Below are 20,229 nucleotides of genomic sequence, written 5' to 3'. Positions count from 1 at the left end.
GTTGAAGACTGTATTTGCAGTGTTTGTGTATTTGCAGTTGTTTTCTAAATATGTGTTTTTGACTTTGGCTCATTTAAGGACTTTCAGCACCTTAAATATTGATACATTTCTTTTGGCTTTTCGCCACACTTTTGTTGCTTTTGCAGCACATTTTAGCGTTTGCATTTGTCTTGGGCTTTTGCCTGTGCTTCTTCTCGTGCCTTTTTAATGCAGAGAGAGGACAGATAGAGTCGGAAACCAGGGACAGAGAGTGGGGAATGACATGCGGAAAGGGGCCACGGGTGGAAGTGAACCTGGGGCCTACTGCTCGAGACGAGAGTCTCAATACATGGGACGCGCGCCCTAACCATTGCGCCACCAGCGCTCCCCTTGCCTGCGCTTCTTGATCCGTGTTGTTTCTGAATGTGCTGCACATTTCTGTTAACGTGAGTCGTTAAAGCCCTTGCCGAGCCGGCACTTGTTGGCCACTGTGAATGAAGACGAAGAGATAGAAATCTCCAATTTGAAGCACTTTCATGCGTACACAAAGTCTTATCGACATCAGAGTAACACCGGACCACACTCAGAGAGAGAGAGAGTGTTTTTTCCTGACTGTCCTAGATTCACAGCAGCACGTTTACTTCTCCTCCCTCCTACCTCCCTCATCTATTTCTCTATCAGAACAGCTATCCTGTAGACTAGAGGAACCAATTTCTTCGAATGTGTGTCCCTTTACTCCATGTTTACCTTTTTAAATGTATGTACTCTTTTTGCAAGTGTCGTTGCATCTAAAACCATAAATCGAGGGTCCTCTGTTTAGTGTGACAACCCTCCCTGATCAGTCCTCCTGAGATCTATGTATGATGTAAAAATGTGTTTCATGGCTTACTTTAAAGAGGGGGCTTTTGGGTCTGACCTCAAAAAAAGGATTTAAAGCCAAACTTTCTTTACACCTTCACACTGTTTAGTTTCGGCATTTTGTTTTTGTTTTTTTTAGACCTATGACTTTCTTGAGCCATTTTGTTTGCTTTGTGATGCATGGCTGAATGTAAAGAGGGCTTTTCAGTAGGTTAAACTCAAGTTTATGGCTGCATTTCTAGACCATTAACTTTAAATCACACTCTTTTTCCATCACTGCCAAAATCTGACTGCTCAATTTCAGCGACAGTCAAAGGCAAAAAACATGAACAACTCAAACTGATGTCATTGTTCTCTAAAGTCTTTATTTTCTTATTGTTCATATGTTTGATTTAGTCTAAGCTTGAATTTCTGATTCTGACAGACAATTTGTCCTTGAACCCACCACAGAGAAAAGGCTGTTAAATGTCCCTGCTGCAGCCAGAACACAACTCTGAGAAGAAAACTAAAAACTTGATGGTTTCTGTGATTAAAAGCTATCGATGTGATATGATGTTTATTTGGTTTAGATATGCATAGCAATGGTGATAATATCAAATTATCTAACCAAAATCTGTAACAGAATGAGTTTTTTAATTGCAAGGTTCCTCATGGTGGATTGGCAGTAGTTGAACTCGGTGGTGCATTAAAACAGGAGCTCCTACACAGCTCTTTGTCGGCTTTTCTGTTAAGTGTTCACAGAAAGCAAACATCTAGAGACCAAACTCAAGACCAGTTTCTCTCCATTTATCCCTCTCGCCAGAACAATCACAGGTAACACAGGATACCAGCTGGTAATGCTGGCTGCATCAGTCAGCTTCAAGCGCGTGTTTGTCGTAATTGTAGGTGCTTTCAAAAGAATGTGCCGACTCCAACAAGCTGGAATTGCCAACAAAAAGTAGAAATGGAATTGATTTTTCTCCACCTAAGAAAACTTGCTTCCATCAAAAAGCAGCCACTTCCTTCTCCCTGGTAATTTGAAGTACTACAGGGCTGCTCTACAGTCTGTGTTGCAACATTGTAAAATTGAGTCTGATTGGGTAAAAATAAAAAGCGGAAAGGTAACCAGTATAAAAGAATAGAAAAACAAGCAAAGTCTTTTCTACTTTTCTATTTATTCTTAGTTGTGTTGATTTGCTTGCTGTTTGGACCTTATTCAAATGGGTTGTCCAAACTTCTATTATGATGTTTTTAAGAGCTCTTTATTTCATGCAGGCACGTTGAGCCAAGACAGGCTCTGTGCCAACAAAGTAGATCTTTATTTCTTTCTGACTGGCAGTTGTGTTCTTTTTCTCGCCCACGCTGGTTTTCTAAATCGTTGACTTGACGTCGTCCCAATCTGTGCCACTATACGAGAGCCATATTGGAGAGAAATGTGAAACAGGCAGGCATTGGCACTACAATGGCACTCTGCAAATTTGGTGTTAGGGGATAATTGCAACAAGGTGATGAACTTGGCGGGACAGTATTCTGTGAGAGGGCAGGGGTTGGTACTAATGTGGAGCATAACAGACGGAGAGAGAGGGAGAATCAACAGTTTAATAAGAGAAGCCGCACTGAGAGAGATGCAGCAATAACACGACGCAAACCTCAGCCCTGTCATTGGCTGGTGACCTCACCGGGGTGTACCCCGCCTCTCCCCCATTCACAGCTGAGATTGGCTGCACACCCATAATGGGAATAGACAAAGGACGCATGGAGGGAGGCAACTTTAACACTCCTTGCATAAATGACTAATGTGTACATCTTTGTTTATCAGATGAACCCACATGATCACACACACCAACTTTAACTCATGGTTGTTCAGGGCTTAAACACGATTATTTCTTTTTAGCATTGGAATTATTTAAATTTGTCTTTTGGACTATTTATTAGGCAACCTGCTTTGATTTCCCACATTACTTTATTAAAATGCATAAAAGTGATAGATTGAAATCACTTATCTCCATCTCCATGAATACCAAACATTTCCAGCTGATCTCATCTTATCTTGTATCTTGTATGAAGCAGCTGTCTTAGATCAAAAGTTAGGGAACAAAACTGGACAGTTATGCCTGCAAGATTTAAGTTGGCCCCAAAATGTTGAGCTGTTGTAACTTGACATAACCATGTGTTCACTTCATGGCTCAGCTAGTCTTGTTTCTCTCTTGATAAACAGCGAGTTGTCGACAGAAAACTGACTGTAGGGAGGGAGAGCTGGACAGAAAAAACAGAGAGACAATAAGGATACTGGACGGGTTGTCATCCGTCAGAGGCGTCCCTCAGCTCTGTCCTGTTTCTACTCAGTGTCTTCTCATGACACCCGCGCAGGAGAAACTAATCTGTCGCCCATGAGAAGGCCCTGGCCTGGATATCTGATCAGCTGAAGAGAAACATATCAGGCTGCTGAAACACCACCGTTTCTCCCCGGGAAAAAAAAAAATGAAGCCATCACTCATCCGCACAAGCTGACAAAATTACAAACTCACAACCTTCTACAGAAATGTCTTTCATCTTCCCTGTGCTTTCTTTATCTGCTCTGTCTTTGTTGGATGCATTAGGAAAAAACTGTGATGAATGCCTGAATTTAAAGCGCTTTTAAGCTTCATATAACTGCTGCTGCATCATAAACCTGCATGACTGAACTTCAAACTCATTCCTTTTATGTGAAGATATCGATTAAAACAGGCAGGGTATCTATTTCTGAGAGATATGGCTCCACAGAGATCATCATTTTTAGTTGTTGTGCGCCGGGCTGGCCTATGGCAGCAGAAAGAGTGACTAATAACGAAGAAGTTTTTCAGTTAGAGGTTGACTAATAACAGACAGGTAGCTTCTTTTAGTCCTGGAAACAGCTGGTGAGTTCTGGCAGTATGCTGGGAATGGACTGTTCTCGAAACCTATCCACTGAACAGCAAGTGTCCAGTCAGAGCTTAGCAACCAAAAGCATAAATACAAGGCCTGTCAGGCATTTGTCAACAGGCTAAAATGTGTGCATGGGCCTGCAGTAAGAGGGATATATGTTAGTTTAAGAGTTTAGAAGTTCAAGTTTCTTTTAGTCTTTCCAAAAAAAAAAACACAAGCACAAGTGTAAGTAATGGATTGTAGAGTGTTTTTATATCATCCAATGTGAGCTGCCATTGTAAGTATGTTCAGCTACTAGCTTATCACACACAGTTGTTATTAGCGCCTTTCACACATGCACTGCTCTCCTGAAAGATCCTCACACTGTCCAGGTGGGCTGAATGTGTGATCACAACATGTTGTTGGGTGATTATGATGATCAAGTCGACCTCGGTTTCTCTGCATCATACTCTTCATTGCTCACCTCAGCCGACTGTTTTAGGGTTTCCAGTATTGTGTTTGTATTGCGGAAACTTACTTTGACGTGTTGTAGTGGTATATTAGATACAGTATAAGACTCCTCCTCCTTCCCCTCACCTTAACCAACCAGAGTATTTTCAGTTGGGAAGAGTATCAGACGTGCTGTGAGGTGCATGTGTCAAAGGTGATTACAAAAAATATAAAACATGATCTATAAGATGTCAGGAGTTCATGTGTGAAAGGGGCTACTTCAAAATCCAAGGAGCACAGTAGTAAGTTATAATCAGGTTACAGTTTAGTAAAAGTAGTACAAGTTGGTTTATTTAGCTGACGTCATTTGTTTGTCTGTTACTAGGCGGTCATGACTAGCACATCCTCAGTGTATGGATGCATACTCTGGGTGGTGTCATAAGCGAGGTTTGGGATAAAGTCAGTACCTTTGTCTCGCTCTTTGAATTGTGGGAAGTTTATACTCCAGCAACCCCAGTCGATGTTACTCGAGATCATGTTGGATTGTCGTTCACGTCTTATTCCTGATCCTCTTATATTGTAACAAAGTAAATAACTTGCAACAAAAAACATCTCTGCTTATTATCTTTATGCCTTCAATTAAGATCTAATGTTGATGATGCTGCCTGTTTCCCCCTTTATCTGACAGTAAGCTGCAAAGAAAAAAAGAAGTAGTAGCGGATGCAGGGTTTTAATTAAATGAATCCTAATTAAAAAAAAGATTGGGGGAAAAAAAATGTATCATCACATTCTTAAATACAGCTGTTAAAATCTGGGAGAGATAGCACTATCACCAATAACTGAACACTTGTGTTTGCCAATGTAATGTGGGCGTCAGATAATTTGAATCAATTACAACTTAAATTCTACTGAGGTAGTAATTAGTGTGTAAAATATGAAATAAAGGCAGCCTTGTGTTAATCCATCTGTAATAATAATGACTCTTTCTCATGAAGATTTACTGTATTATTGAATAAAAATAAATCCCTTGCCACGTTTTATAAATTGCCTGTAGGATTTCCCTTCATGAAATGTAAAGTAAATGTCTATACAGGCAATTATGCAGATGATGAAATGTTTGGATTTGCATTCAGGCATGAGAAATGGGATAAAAAGGAAAAACGACTACAAACGCTATTAGACTAATCGCTGGGCGTACATGACAAGAGGGGTCCTTAAATCACGGCAGATCTAAAGTAATTAACACATTGCTATCATTAAGCTATGATCACTGACATGAAACAAGTCAGTATGTTCTATAAAAGCTCGTTGTGAATGCTTGGTTAAATCAACTATTCATCATTTATCTTGTGTAATAAAGACAGATAGAGATCTTAACGAGAAGGAAATGCAGAGGGGACGCTGGGGAAAGTCGCTCCCATATACCTGGAACAATGATTGATTCTCTCTATTGATAGGGTGAGATTTATTCTCCATATCTGTGTGTCACAGACGAGACTTCCAGGTGTGTGTCAATAACAGGCCCTGAATACAATCCAAAACCCGTCAAATGTCAGCTTCATCTGATAGCTGTGAAGCCCCGAGCTACAAAACACACTGACATTCTGCCTGAGCGGTGGGGAGACGAAGGAGATCTCAGACAATGAGGCATTTTGTTGAATGGATGGGGAAGCAGCATCGGTGTGACAGAAGAAAAAAACAAACTAAATATTCTTTGAAAGTTCAGATAAAAAACAGAGCAAGAAGAAGGACTGTTTTGGCCGTAAGGAGAGTTTAAATTTACTCTTAAAGTCTCCTTAATGCTAAACGAATTTGGTATAAATATTCAGTTTGAAAAAGGAAAGAAACATGTTTTTGTTTGCATAAATAAACTCTACACGATACCTTCAAGGGAACATTTAAATACACAGGGCTTGGTGCTGTACACCACACTCTTTTAAACTTTTAAACACACTAACTTTAAAGGTTTTAATTGTGACTTGGTTATCATAACAAGGTCAGCCTCGTGTGAGGAAGCTTGATATCAAATATAAAAGAACTGTCTGTAACAGACCTGTATGTAAAGCTCAAACGGAAAGTCAGCAGTCTGATGTTAATCGTAAATGTGTATCTGGTGACACATCATACCTTTTGGGTGCTCATCATCCCTGTGGTGCCTCTGTTTCCTTTGCACCGTATAATGGACATCAATAAGCAGTACCAGTGTTCACTGTAATTCTCCAACTATGGTCTCTATATTTCAGCAAAGTAAAAGCTGTCCTAGTGGCTCAGGCAGCACACTACATTTACTGGAGGTGGATTGTGGGAGGAGGACATATTGGAGAGAAGTCACACACACACACACACACACACACACACACAAACAGAAACTCCACACATCCACCCACCAGCAAAAACTAGCCAAAAACCCATGTCTAGCTGCAGCACCCACACGAACCCACACCCACAAAGACACACATCAGTGCTCTCCAGATGGATGGCTTGTTTGATAATGTTTGAAATGAAGAAGTGGTTCGCTGGAGTCCATCATCTTTTTTGACACTCCCTCAAGAAGTGAATCATATGGAAGTCTGGAGATGAAGAATCAACTCGGTACAAGTGGAGAGTAGCAAACAGAGGCCACGGACATCACCATAAGTGTGTTTTTTACTCTTCACAGGCTTTACTCCTCAACTGGAATGAGCCGGTTGTCCTAAAGAAGGAGTTTTTGACTTTTTCCACTTCTGTATTAAAAACAGCTCATCTTCAAATGAGCCAGTTTGGATGCTGAGAAGAAATCTGATTCACTGAACATTTACTAAAAGTAAAAATGTTTTTTTTTCAATTTCATATAAAAGTTTTATTCACAAGTCCTTAAAGCCTTCTGAATAAATACAATGTAGCTCATCCATACGTTACTGCCTGCAAGGATTTTTAACAACTGGTTAAGAAGCCAGTACAGAACAAGAAGCGTCACGACTCATCACTGCTGTTAATAAGCTTTGGCACATTGTGTTAAATAAAGTCTGTCTTAATTAGCAGAGAAATGATAATCACACTTACCAGAAACAACAACAACAACAACAAATGGGTCTGAAAGTAACCTGAAGCTCTGCACCTCATTTTCACCTTCACAAGCTGAATGAACAGTGTTTCCAATGTTCCTGCAGGCAGATCTGTGAAAACAGTTTCTATGTTTGTACACTGGATGTTTGAGAGATCTGACACATGTATAGTAGTTGACATATCACCAGAGGTAACATATATCCTATATCCTACAATTTAGAATCGCTCATTGGCTAAAAGACTGCTGAACCCACAATCGTCGCTTGACAATCGGTATAATTAACACTGAAGCTAATCAGATGTCTGACAGCCTCTAATGAAACACACAGTGTCTGTTACTTCCTCCTACTAATCAGAAAAAAAAAACCCAGACCTATTAAAGCTCAAGTCTTTGTTCGCTAATGTTTTGAATTGGTGCCTGTCACTCTTCTTAAGGCTTTGCGTCTGCACTCAGGTTTCCTCTCTTCCTGCCAGCGCTCGTTTCAAACCCTTCAGGAACATTTAAGCGTCTGCTTCAAAGCGGGGAGAGAACAACTTGTACCAGCGACGGCACCAGAGGGTGAGACAGAGATTAATAATCAAGAATGAGGAGGAAGAGAGGGATCAAAAGAGAGAAAACCCCACTGATGGAGTACATTAGAGCTAACCCTGGTGATTACCGCAGCGTGCAGCATGTGAGTGTTTTAGCAGGAGACCACCCAGAGACACAGATGAACTCAAAGGGATGGGAGGCCGCCGCCGCATCAGCTTAGAAAGGCGCTAACTCCAAAGCTCTAAAAAAAAAATAAAAAAAATAGCGTTTCCCTCTGAGGCATAGAGTAGCACCATAAACAAACTTGAACCGCTGCATGTTTGCTGCGGTGGGGTGCCACCCGGCCTGTCTCCCCTCTAATATGGATGCTTCCACTTGACAACATAAACAACTTGTCAATTAGCAGCCTGTTTGTACAAACATTTACTGCGTTTAATTCACCAGAGGAGCAGCTGACTGAGAATGTGCTAGCTGGGACGAAGGATAAAGAGTGCTTCTTTGCGAGACTATAATTTCAGTTATCGTGTGTGTGTGTGTTTGAGAAAGCGTGGGAGAGCTTTAGTTGTATACCGCTGATCGGATTTGTGGATTGGAAGTTCATTAAAACGTCTGAAGCTTTGATGCGCTGATAAAGGTCGAAGAGGACAAGCAATGAGAGCTGATTGAGATACTCAACTTTTGCAGGACAGGGGAGGAAAAGTTTCAAAGAAAGATCTAATAAACAACAGACAGAGAGAAGAAGGAATGGCCTGAGGCAAGGAGGCAAATAAGAGGCCTGCAGAGATGCAGGAAGCCAGTTGGAGCGAGATAACTCAGAGACATCCAGAGGCCGAGATAGCTGGAAAGACACCATCTGTCTCTTTTTTTTCCCGCTACACTCACCGTCAGTGGAGCACCCGGTGGAGCCATCGCTGGAGCAGTAGCGCATCTCGATCCTCTGCCTGCCCACCTCTAGCAGGCTGGGATCTGGGATCCGAGCTTTGCAAGTGTAGCGGAAACGCTGCTCGTAGTGGCCGCCGTTGTCCGAGATGTTGACGGGCGTCCAGGGAGTCCAGGGCGTGGTCTTCTTCATGTCGGGACATGGCAGGGTGTTGCACGGCTGATACTCCTGCAATCACAGAGACAGGGGGGGAAAAAAAAGCAGCATTTAGTGTTGTTTCATTTCAAGCCTGTTCATTTTTTCCCCCCCCGAATAGCATAGGAGGAGATCATCACAAATCATTAAAGAAATAATTAAACATGACAAGCTCAGTCAGAAATGTATTTCCAAAGCATAAAAATGAGCAGGACAATGGCTTTAGAAATCCTCGGCAGTGACTAATATGAAATTAAACAGCTTATGTTACGAGGAAATAAACAGCCTTTTCTAAGCTTTCATCGTCACTCATCCTTAAAAGCCTCTTGGTTGATTGACTTGACTGAAAGTTGCCAAATCTAGCACCTCTCACTCCCCACTAAAAAAAAATCCCCTCACAAAATCAACCAAGCCGAGGCTTTCTGTCTGGCCAGAAACAGCCTGCACTCACTGACCCAAAGATACATTCCCATTAGGCCACTTTCTGAACATGGCAAGAGGCAAACAAGCCAGGCAGGAGAGGCCATTGATCAAGTTTAATTGATAACCAAGGGGAAAGGACAGAAGGCTGAAAGAGACGTTAACAAAGAAAGAGGCAAACAAGTTAACAACAAGGAAACTCTTTCTCCCATCTGCATCCGGCTCTGAGAACCAGGCAGTAAAAATGAAGAACACAGCACTTGAGCTCCAACAGTATGATATGTGAGGCTCATTCAGAAGTGCTACGAGTATATATTTTGGCGCCGTTCTCTCAGCCGACATCTATTTGCACTAGCTCGAGAGAGAGAGGGAAAAAAGATGTGCGTCTTCTGCTCGGCTATATCTGAAGGTACGATTCAGGGAGATAATAGGAAGGTAATAGGCAGTCCAGACCTTCTTTTATGCAGAGTTAAATAAATAAAGAGGTGGGGGAAGTGTTACGTCTGGAGAAAATGACACAGCAAGCAGAGAGGCTGAGATGGCTGCCATTTTCCTCACGCTTGTTTATTTATGCTGAATGGGCCTTGAGTGACTGCCAGACCTTGACAAAATAAGATAAGAGTTCCTTTCTGCACATCCGTCAGCCTGTCACATGCGATCGGCTGACAGGTCAGCTGAGGAGAGGAGCATGGTTCATTATACAGTATGCAGGTCTATTTTTCAGCAGCTTCCCTCCTCTTCTGTTCCTGCCTTACCCATCTATCCATCTTTATATTTCTTTAGCCCTCTTCTTCACACACTGCTCGTAACTTGTTTCCCGTCAGCTCGCTTTCTCCCTCCTCTTGTTTCTTTTCCCCTCTGCTTCATCTCTCTCCGTCTCCCCCGATACACCTTTGCTTCTGTCTCCTCCTCTCCCCCCTCCCTCCCTCTCTCTCCCCCTCCCTCTGTCGCTCCTCCCAGGGGTACCAAGGTTAAAAACACAGGGAGGATTTAGATTCTGTTAGAGGCCCCGTGATAAATGAGGGTGTCACCTCCACTGCACTTGCTGCCTCTCTCCATCTAGCGCAGTAATCATCTCCAGACATTAATATTTAACATCATCCCGCATCACAGGGCCAGCCCACAATCCGAGATGATCAGCCAATAGCAGAACGGAAGTGGGAAAAACATCCAGCTCACCGTCTCTTTGGCCGCAGCCCGCAGTGACCAAAAAGCAACACATCGCATGAGTCGGGGGGGGGGGGGGGGGGGGGGGGGGGGTCAAAGAGGCGAACGATCTGTGGGTGTTTGCTGTGTGTGAGTTGTTGATGGTGGCTAAACACAGTAAATATTTAATGAGGCTTGTCTGGTAAGCGTTTTTTTTTTCCCTCCCCCTGTACTCTCTTAGGATTAGTGTCGCTGTACGGGGCAAAGGAGATAATTACTGGGTTTAAAGCAAAACCTCATTCAAGGTCTCCAAAGGCTTCCATATCAACCGCTGCTTAAATACACTCAGTATAAAGAAAGGTGGTCAGTGAGTGTGTGTTACAAAGATGCCCCATTGACTGAACAAACACCCACAGCTCCGTGGTTTATTGAGAGAACTGATGTCCTTGTGTAGAAAACCTTGCACTGGGACTTTGGAGAAATATTTTTATAGTGGACACAGGGTTTGTAGTCCCCCCCCCCCACCCTCTTTTTTTTTTCTTTCAAAGAACAAATAATTTCAACTCTTAAGGAGTCTAAAATCATATAAAGGAAACAACTTGGGAAGGAAAAAAGAGGCTTCTTTTGTTCATCTGCTTAAATATCATGATTATATTCACGTCACAACAAAGCTCCCCCCCCCCCCACTGTTGTGGTTGTCTAGAGGATCGGTTATATTTGGTATCAATTCACCAAAAAGACATTTGAAAGTTCATTTTTATTGGAGTCGTTCTTTTAGGGGAGTTTAATATGAATTTAGAGACTGCAGTGTTGGTGTATTGGATAAATAACAGAGTATCTAAAGAAGCCGATAGGGCAATAATAAAGGTCTGATGACCACATAGAGACAAACAAATGATTTAAAAGATAGTGCACTGAAGGATGTTAAATGTATCCTGCTGCTCTGTGGGCTGTCATATTTCTGTTAGTTAGAACATTGCCTTTTGAAATGCACGAGGACTCAGCTCGAGATGAATTCAGCATCAGTGGGACGTGGTTAAGAGCTTGATGGTCGGGTTGTTGCTTTTAGCCAAAAAATAAAAATAAATTTAAGGATTTTCATTTGCTTGATGACTGATTCTGGAATGTTCCAATAAAAAAACACAACTGCAGGGGAACAGTGAAAGTACATGTGGCCTAAACACTCAGAAAAAAACACCCGTATGAGAAGTGGTAGATCTTTGTCAACTGATAAACAGATGTGGTGTGGATGGACAGAATGTGATGCAATATCATGATATGATGGTGCTGTCCATTTTCATACTGTATCCCCTCAGGTCCATGATATGAGCCCCACTGACTACTGCATCCAATAACAGACCTTGAGAGTGGCCAGTTTATTGTATTTTCTAGCTTCATTGAGAAGAATATCAAAAACAGTACCTCTGCTTTAAGAGAGAAATTGTAATCATTTTTTGAATTATGCATTTGAAATTGAACTGAGGATGTGAAATAAGTGTCGGTATACCTTTAACAATCTTAACCCCCAACACACAGACAAGTACACCAACAAATGAAATGCCTCTATTCAGTGACATTCACAGAGCCAGAGCAGAGAATAGATCATCATCTTAGGCAAATATGAAATGTGTGTCATGTAAATGTTCCTCCTAACAAAAGAAGCAGCTGTTCTGTGTTTTTTAATTAAAACTTTGATTCACTTTTACAACATTTACGGCTAATGATGCTGATCAAAATTAGCCATTTAAATGTTTCATGGAAGTCTTTCCAGTTGATATGTTGAACTAATAAAGCAAAGTAATAAAGAAAGAAGAAAAAAAACACAAAAACTAGGAAACACTTCCCGCACACTCAGCCACACTCGCATCTCAATTTTCGGAGAAATTAACTGAAAGTGAAAACATGGCGAAAAGCAGTCGATTGTGACAAGTGGCATGTGGAACACAATATTGGATTCAATTAGTTTGCTGATTTCGACTCATATCTACACTCCCCCCTCGGCGAGAGCAGCGATATGCATTATGGGCAAATGGAGAGCAGCGATTTTATGCTGCGCAACACCTTTAATAGGCAGCTGCTCAGAGACGGGCGGTGAGGTGATGTAGTTCTGGCTGAAGCTCAGAATAGCCAGGTCGGAAGGGGTGGTGGTGTTGGGGGGGGGGGGGAGCTGATAGGATCTTTACACAAACAAGCTGCCTGGCTGGTCAGTATGGAAGCAGTGGTGGTCAGTGTGTTTTTGTGCATGCATGACGTATCAAATGGCTTCAGGCTGGCAATGAAATGTGTGTCAGTGTGAGGCGCGTGCATGCTTATAACTTTATGCATGGCTGACTTTTGAATTCAGGCAGCTCCTATCTCATTTCTTCTCCATCCGCAGACCTTTCTGCTCATTTTTCAGGTGTGGAGGGGAAACAAGTTGAGGAGGAAGAAGGGCAAAAAAGAGTGAGTTCCTGAGAGCTCGGGACGAGTGAGCCCTCAGCCTCACTCTGTATTTTTTATTTTAGAATGTATGAATGTAGAGTGGAGGGTGGAAAACAGAGAGTATACCTTTACTTCTGTGTGTGTGTGTGTGTGTGTGTGTGTGTGTGTGTGTGTGTGTGTGTGTGTGTGGGTGTGTGTGTTAGTACAAAAGGCTCTCTGTGGTGTGTGGCCAGATGTGGGAGGTGAATAATAAGGAGTCGTGCCTCTCCAGCCTCCTACCATCATTACACTCATTATACTTCTTATTGGGCTGGGAGAGCTGTGAGAGTGTGTGTGGGGGGGAAAGGAAGTGAGGAAAGTGTGTGTATTTTGGGGCACAAAAAGGAAGCCTAAGCATACACACTAGGTCCCTGACATTTAAGCGAACGGTCCAGATGTGAGAGTGACTAATCCTCTCCTCCTCCTCTGACATCTTTATCTATTGTGGTCGCGTCCACGGAGACGGAGGCCCTAATGTTCCTCAAGCCTCCATGACACATCAGTTCAATTAGCAGCACCGACCGAAACACACTTTGTCAAACACTGCCCCCCCCCCACCGCCACTTCTCCCTCTGCCTCCCCACCTGTCTGACTTAGTAATGAAGTCGGCCAAGAGCAGGTCTCCCGGCTACACACCAGTGCACACACGCACACACACAAACATGAGCACAATAAGCAACACCGCGCAACACAAAAAACACACAAACCTGTTCCCACATCAGTCTGCCCACACTACACTGGGTACTTAACTTTCATTTCACAGGCTGGCGGCACAAGTGAATTTCTGGCAGGTAAATGGAGCAGCTCTCAGTGTCATTAAGCAGCTCTGCACATCGTCAGCTCTGCGTGGCCAATATTTAACTTAACTTTTAGAAAGAGAGTTCGTCTGAGAAGAAACCCCTTTTTGATCCTCGGATGTGAGAGTTTTTTTTTTTGATGTACTTTACTGTATAAAGTGGGAAACACCACAGTGAGTGATGTCCGCTTGAAGACTGCACATCTCGGAAGCAAGTCTTTTTTCATCTGTTGCTAAGAATCTAAAGAGAATACCAGAATGCCATTAACACAGAGAGAGAGCATGGATCTTTTAACATTTCTCTCTGACACATTTAGCTCTTCTTAAACCACTGTAAAAAATGTAAAACCTTGGGAAATATGTGCATGTAAGGAATGCATGATATATCATTGACTCACTGCAGTTGTGACTTGTGCATGTGGAGGTGTGCCATCACGGGACTGAAATAAATCATGCTGCTAGTTTTTTAAAGTCTATTTTTGGGGGGGTTTTCTTTCCTTGATTGAGAGGTGTGACAGTGGAAACATGCATGAAACAGGGATGAGAGAGTGGAGGTTTAAATGCTGTAATTGGCCTTCACATTAAGGCTGCTGCTTTATGGCTATAGCCTCTGTACATGGGACAGGGACGCGCAATCCAACCACTGAGACAAACCCGCACCCTGCTGCTACTCGTTTGCTGCCTGTTGCATAATGGAAACTAGCTAGTTTCTTGTTTTTTCATGACTAATCTACAAGACAAATTCTGTCTGATATCAAATCAGCGCAGCCCACGCAACGCTGCTGCTGCTGCTGTCACAGGCGATGTCAGCGATGATCAAGGCACAAGCTCAGTAACGTGAGGCGGCTTTTGAGTACTCCCGTTATTAGCGGCATGTCGTCCCAGCGCTCGTAAAAAGCTGTGGTTACTTATGCCAGCTGCTTACTGACTGGATGTGCCGCAGAGTGTTTCTTTTTGGTAATACAAATTCAGCTTTTTTATGTGTGAGTCTACAGGTGGAAGGAGAGTCTCTGTGTCGTAGATGCAGATTTAACATAACTGTGAACATCGTTTGGAATATAATCTCTACAACAAAGAGGACAATCTAGACCAGCGCGTTTGGTTAAATGTCTTTAGATATTAGTTGAAGTGTTTTGGGTATACATTTGTTATGGGTGTTTGGCTAGATTTCGTTTGAAAAAAAATGATTGACTGATTAATTCAAATGTTTGATGACAAAAGTCTATTTGTAAAGTTTATCAAAAGTGACGCTCCATCTGCGCTCTCCTCTTGTCCCACCTCATTTATCTGTGGGTGTCAGATTCTCTGTCAGAGAGCTGAACCAAGTGTGATCAAATTAGGAGAGAGGTTTTTTGTTTTGTTTGAGGAAAATAGATTTCTCGTCCAAAATATGAAAAAGGACGATTGTTCATTTTAAATTGTAAACACATATATACGTACATTAAAAAACACAATAAATGTATATGATGTAATTTCCTATAGTTTTTCATTTTGTAAAACATATCAAAGAAATACAACTTATTGCATTGTCAATACTTCCAATATTGTGCACAGCATGTGACATCTCACTTTTTAAAACAATGTTGAATCATGGTGGCTGATTTATGTGTTGCACTTACTAGCGTTACCAACAATCCTGCAATGGCAAGAGATCAACTTCACCTATTTACACATAAAGGGATCTTTCATCAGTAACCCCTCTACGACAGCTAAAGACAGTCTGTTGTTTTCATTCAGTTATTCAGTGTTACAGGATCAGATTGTTATTAGACTGAAGAGATAAGAAGAGTGGCAGCTCAGCACCATTGGTGTAAACAGAACTTTTTGTATTTGGCGACCTGAAAGTAAAAAGTGGAAATTGTATTGGTAATATTTTGGCATTGATGGCATTTGAGGACAGATTCATGGGGAGTTTGCTAAAATATTCCAAGTCAAAATTACTTGAAAAAGGTATGGCCTAGTGGTTAGTGCGTGCCCCGCATGTACAGAGGCTGTAGTCTTCTATTGGGCGGCCTGGGTTCCAGTCTGCTACTCTCTCTCTCCCCAGTCTCTGACTCTTTCCACTGTCCTGTCTTTAAATTAAGGTCTTAAAAAAAATACTTAAAAATTTTGAAATTCTTCTCAGATTGTTTGTTGTTGTGTCGTGTTGATACAAGTGAGATACAACCACAGTAATGTAGCCATGTGTACTTTATCCACCAGCAGCCCTTATTTGTCTTTTTTGAAGGGATTGATTTGATGGATTTTGTTACTTGGGTTTTAAAGGAGACTCACATTCAGACAAACATGTAGAGAGGAGATACTCTGAGAAAGCCAAATGAGGGCCGTGTTTCCTGAGGTAGAAGTAAAAACTGTGGAAGTTTTTTTTTCAGTTCATTTCTGCTTCTAAAGGTAAAAAACAACTAAGCCACCATTAATAATAGAATACAAAAGACCTTTGTCTTCCTCTTTAACAATAATTCCTTCCTAATCAACCTGGAATGAATTCCTCGGCCTTGATCAACAGTGTGTGGGTTTGAACATGGTGCGTGAACTGCATGAAAAGTGTTGAATGGTGAATTATTTTCATTGGATCAACTCTACAATATACCCCTGTGTCTTCTTTGTGTTTTTAATGTCTTTTTACACAACAGGAAACTTAAATGAAGGTTATTGCTTCTTTGTCTTTGACCGCACTTGTTGAACACAGCATCACTGCTGTGCCACAGGAGAGGCTCCTTCTACATTTCCTCTGGGGGGTTCAAACCTGAAATGCAGATCCAGAAAAACACAAGAGCGTTGGAGCTGCGCTGAGCGGACCAGGACTCAGACTGATGAAGTTGCAGTCGTGTGGTCTTTTGCATCAGCAAAATGAGGCACAGAGCACCTAAGGACTAAATACTTTTATGATGATAAGACTGCTGAGGCTTAAGGCAATGACACGCAGGGCAGCATTAGGGCAGGTTGGATGGGAAATGCAGCACCTGCAGAGTTTGCTCTTTTGATCAGGCATGTGGCAACATTTAGTTTAAGGCTTGCATATTAAATAGAGACACTTTTGTTTAAAGTGAAGCGTCCTTGACCTGAATCCTTACTTGCTTCACTTGAGCTGTTTTGTATCTAATGTGAGCTCCCTGTGGGGAGTATAAGCTTGAGAAAATTTTGCTCCAGGGATCAATAAGGAATCACAAGAAAGTAAGACAAAATTTAATCGATGTTTTGCTCAGCGTTTCTCTAGAGAGCATGTTGGGAGCGCTGACCTGAGACCGCTATCTCCAACTTCAGTCCAGCTTTGTAGACTTTTCAAAACAAGTTGCAAAAAAAAAAGTTAGTATTTCTTGGGAAAGTCTGTGCTTGATATCTGTGTGAAAAGCCTAAGCAGATGTTGGCTCGTTGCTGTCGATTAATGTCTGGCAAATGCCTGGAGCTGACCGCAGGTGGCTGCGGCGTTATCAATCCTGACAGCAAAACATGAATACAAAACGTATTCATGCATCCACGTCTAAACACATACTCTGTGTTCATCTTTGCAGGTCGCAGCAGGGTGTCTGATTTTGTAAAAAAAAAAGAAGTTGCTGTGATGACAGAAGCTGCAACGTGTGTGTGTGATTATGTGTGTGTGTGGTCTCCTTCTGTTTAATTAAAACACAGATCTGTCCGGGGGTAGAGAACACAGGCAGATGGCACATAAAAAACTCAATCACACTTTTTTTGAGTGGGGGGTGGGGGGGGTTCTTGATGAAATTTTACGAACGCTTTCTCATCATCCTTGATCTTCAAGTGGTGAATACAAATGTATTCGACTCATGTTATTAAAGGTGCAGAGCGTTACTGTTTCCTGTCCTGAAGACTCGAGCGTCTATCATTTAGGGTGTTTAAGTGCAGTGAAGCAATCGTTGCATTACACTAACAGCTGGGCCGTTATCAGAGTCGTAAATGACAGGCAGCCAATGGTTCTGTACACATGAAGCTATCGCTCGCTAAGCTGTCAAAAAAAAAAGAAGAAAGAGAACATGTCTCTAAAATCTGAATGTAATTACAACTCTGGTGGCAAAAGCGGCCCCAATTAAGTCCACAATGAAATGTTTGGAGAGAATAATGTCTGATGATGAAACAAAAAAACAACCAAAAAGAGACAACAATTAAAGGTCTTTGAAAGAAAAGAAAAGCAAAGGAGAGGGTGACAGGAAAAAAAAGAGTTTTGTGTTTGTCCATGCTGCTTTTTTGACCTCTCCCACTAACCCACCTCGGCTCTCTCTACTTTTCACTTTCTTGTCTGTCATCACTACAAACCCCCTCCCCCCCCCCCAACAGCAGAACAAACTCTCCCTAACATCCCCTCCTCCTCCTCACTGAGGCTGTGCTCCGCTCCAGATATCAACAAAATACCCCAAAAAACTGCAGACAGTCACAGACAGACTCCCGTTTGGAAACAGCAGTGAGATCAGAATCCCCCCCCCTGCCCCCCTGAAGCTCCTCATCAAGTCTCCTTCTCTGAACTGCGCTCTCGCAGGAATGCCGCTGCACACCCAGGATGCTTCAGTGAGGATGTGTGTGCATGTGTGTGAGGGAGAGCGAGTGGGCGTCTACACGTAGCTGTAGATATTATGGTGTGAATGCTAAATTGCTATTTAATGGGAGGTCAGTCTTTTCATTTGTGTGTTCTGCAGCGACTAATGTGTCATGGACAATTATCAGATATATGCTTGGAGGTTAGAAGGTCTTATGTGGGATGTTTCCTCAATGCTGCCAGAGTATTATTCAGCTTCACAGCGGGCCATTACACAACCTGTGGGATGTGTTTTTTTTTTTTCTTTTTTTCCGCTATTCGGTTCGCTGAATGCTGAAAATCTTTTTATTTTTATCCAACAGTCCTTTTGCAATTTGCACAGTGAATGTCTGTGTCCAATTGTGTGTGATGTACCTTTATACGAGTGAAGGATGGACCATTGGTGCATCTTTCTTTATAAGGCCACACTGAATGAACTCCCTTATCATATTCTCGACTGACTCGTAAAACTCTCAGTAGCTCTAACCTTTATGGTCACCAGGACACATCATGCATGTCATTACACAAACTCAGTTTTTCAGGTTAAAGCGCTTGTAATGTTTTTTCTGCCTCATCTTTGGCTGAGCTAACAGGGTCACCTTAAATGAGAGAATTGTATTACCGTGACCAGTGTGTGCATACAGTATGAATAACTGCAAAACGCTTCTGAGTAACTGATTTACATCATTTCTGATTGTTAGTGTTGTTTGTTCTTTGTGTTTCTGTTTTGAACAGAATTTAGATTTTTGATTATTGATGAAGTTTATGTAAAGGTCTACATCATCATGCCATAAAAAGGCATTTTAGTTGTTTAAAAAAGAGAGGGCTTTGCAGTATTCCTTGTTTTCTTAATTAAGTATCTTAAAGATCCTGTGAAGACTTTTTGAGCTGCTTCTGAAATACACTGAAATGTACCAGTGTATTCAAATGTGTCTCTGTCTGACCGAACAAATCAAATGAGACCACAAGCAACAAGTTTGATCATTTCTGCATTGGTATTATGAAGGCCTGGAACCACTGCCGCAGGGTAGGTGTCAGACGAAGGGGTGGACTGCAATATATCGATAAACATAAGAGTGTTTTGCATTTTCCACGGGAAAGATTCTAGATGCGTGAAACATTTGACCTTTTTAAGAGAGCAGGATGAGATTAGAAACACAGCAGTACTTTTGTCTTCAGGGGGCACCGAAAAAATAACATCACTGAAAGTTCCCCAGAGGAGCTTAAAAGTGTTCATTTGAAAACAAAATGAGTCAAATAGATTTGAAAGAAACAACCTCCATATTGCACAAATAAACGCACAATATGTACATACAATATCATGGATATGCTACGTGTTTGTAATCATGTTTAGGATTCTAAACCCTAAACCACAACCAGCCTTTTATAAAAGACTTAAAAGGCTTTTCCTTAAACCATCCAATCTGTTTTTTTGTAATTTTTTGCACAAACAAAAAAAAACCCTTTCAGGGTCCCATGTATCGCAAGACTGACCCATATTCTTTAATCTGTGTTCAAGAGGGACACGAGAGGCTACAGCTATCATGTTCATTCTCTCTCATTTATACCAAGACTTTGTGTGCGTGTGTGTTTGTGTGCGTGTGTGAAAATAGCACCAGAAATAACACCAGCATCACATCATTCTGTCAACAAGGAGAGCGCTCATATTTCAACACATCCTTGCATCATCCGTGCTTTGGAGAAAGCTTTGTGGCAGAAAATAAGCCTATTCATATGTGAAGTGATTACTGCGTGTTTGTGTCTGTGTCTGTGTGTGTGTGTGTGTGTGTGTGTGTGTGTGTGTGTGTGTGTGTGTGTGTGTGTGTGTGTGTGTGTGTGTGTGTGTGTGTGTGTGTGTGTGTGTGTGCGTGTGCGTGCGTGTGGTATTAAATAGGTCTTGGTAATAAATCTGATGTCTGCTGCCACTGTATAAATATAGCCAGGGGATTTGGTCGTGTTAGATGTTCCCATTTCATCAGCACTGGCTGTTCATCGCGTCAGAGAGGGATGAGGCTGAGCTCCTGAACAATGAGGAGACAGAGAGGAAGTCGAGGTTCGAGGACGGTGCACGAGTGAGG

At 42.0% G+C, this 20,229-nt stretch overlaps 1 protein-coding gene across 3 annotated transcripts in view; it reads right to left on the bottom strand.

Moving 5' to 3' along the window:
• sema5a (sema domain, seven thrombospondin repeats (type 1 and type 1-like), transmembrane domain (TM) and short cytoplasmic domain, (semaphorin) 5A) overlaps positions 1-20,229 on the bottom strand; it is a 127,373-nt gene that overhangs the window by 16,515 nt on the left and 90,629 nt on the right. For all 3 annotated transcript variants that reach the window (XR_002278352.3, XR_002278353.3, XM_020645593.3), the window contains exon 16: positions 8,609-8,834. Coding sequence is in view for 1 of the 3 variants with exons in the window: in XM_020645593.3 (XP_020501249.1) it covers positions 8,609-8,834 (226 nt within the window). In the remaining 2 variants the exon portion in view is untranslated. The remainder of the gene's footprint in view (positions 1-8,608; positions 8,835-20,229) is intronic.

The sequence above is a fragment of the Labrus bergylta genome, chromosome 20 (assembly GCF_963930695.1).
Source record: "Labrus bergylta chromosome 20, fLabBer1.1, whole genome shotgun sequence".
Classification (NCBI taxonomy): domain Eukaryota; kingdom Metazoa; phylum Chordata; class Actinopteri; order Labriformes; family Labridae; genus Labrus; species Labrus bergylta.
This window is presented reverse-complemented; position numbering and strand designations above follow the sequence as displayed.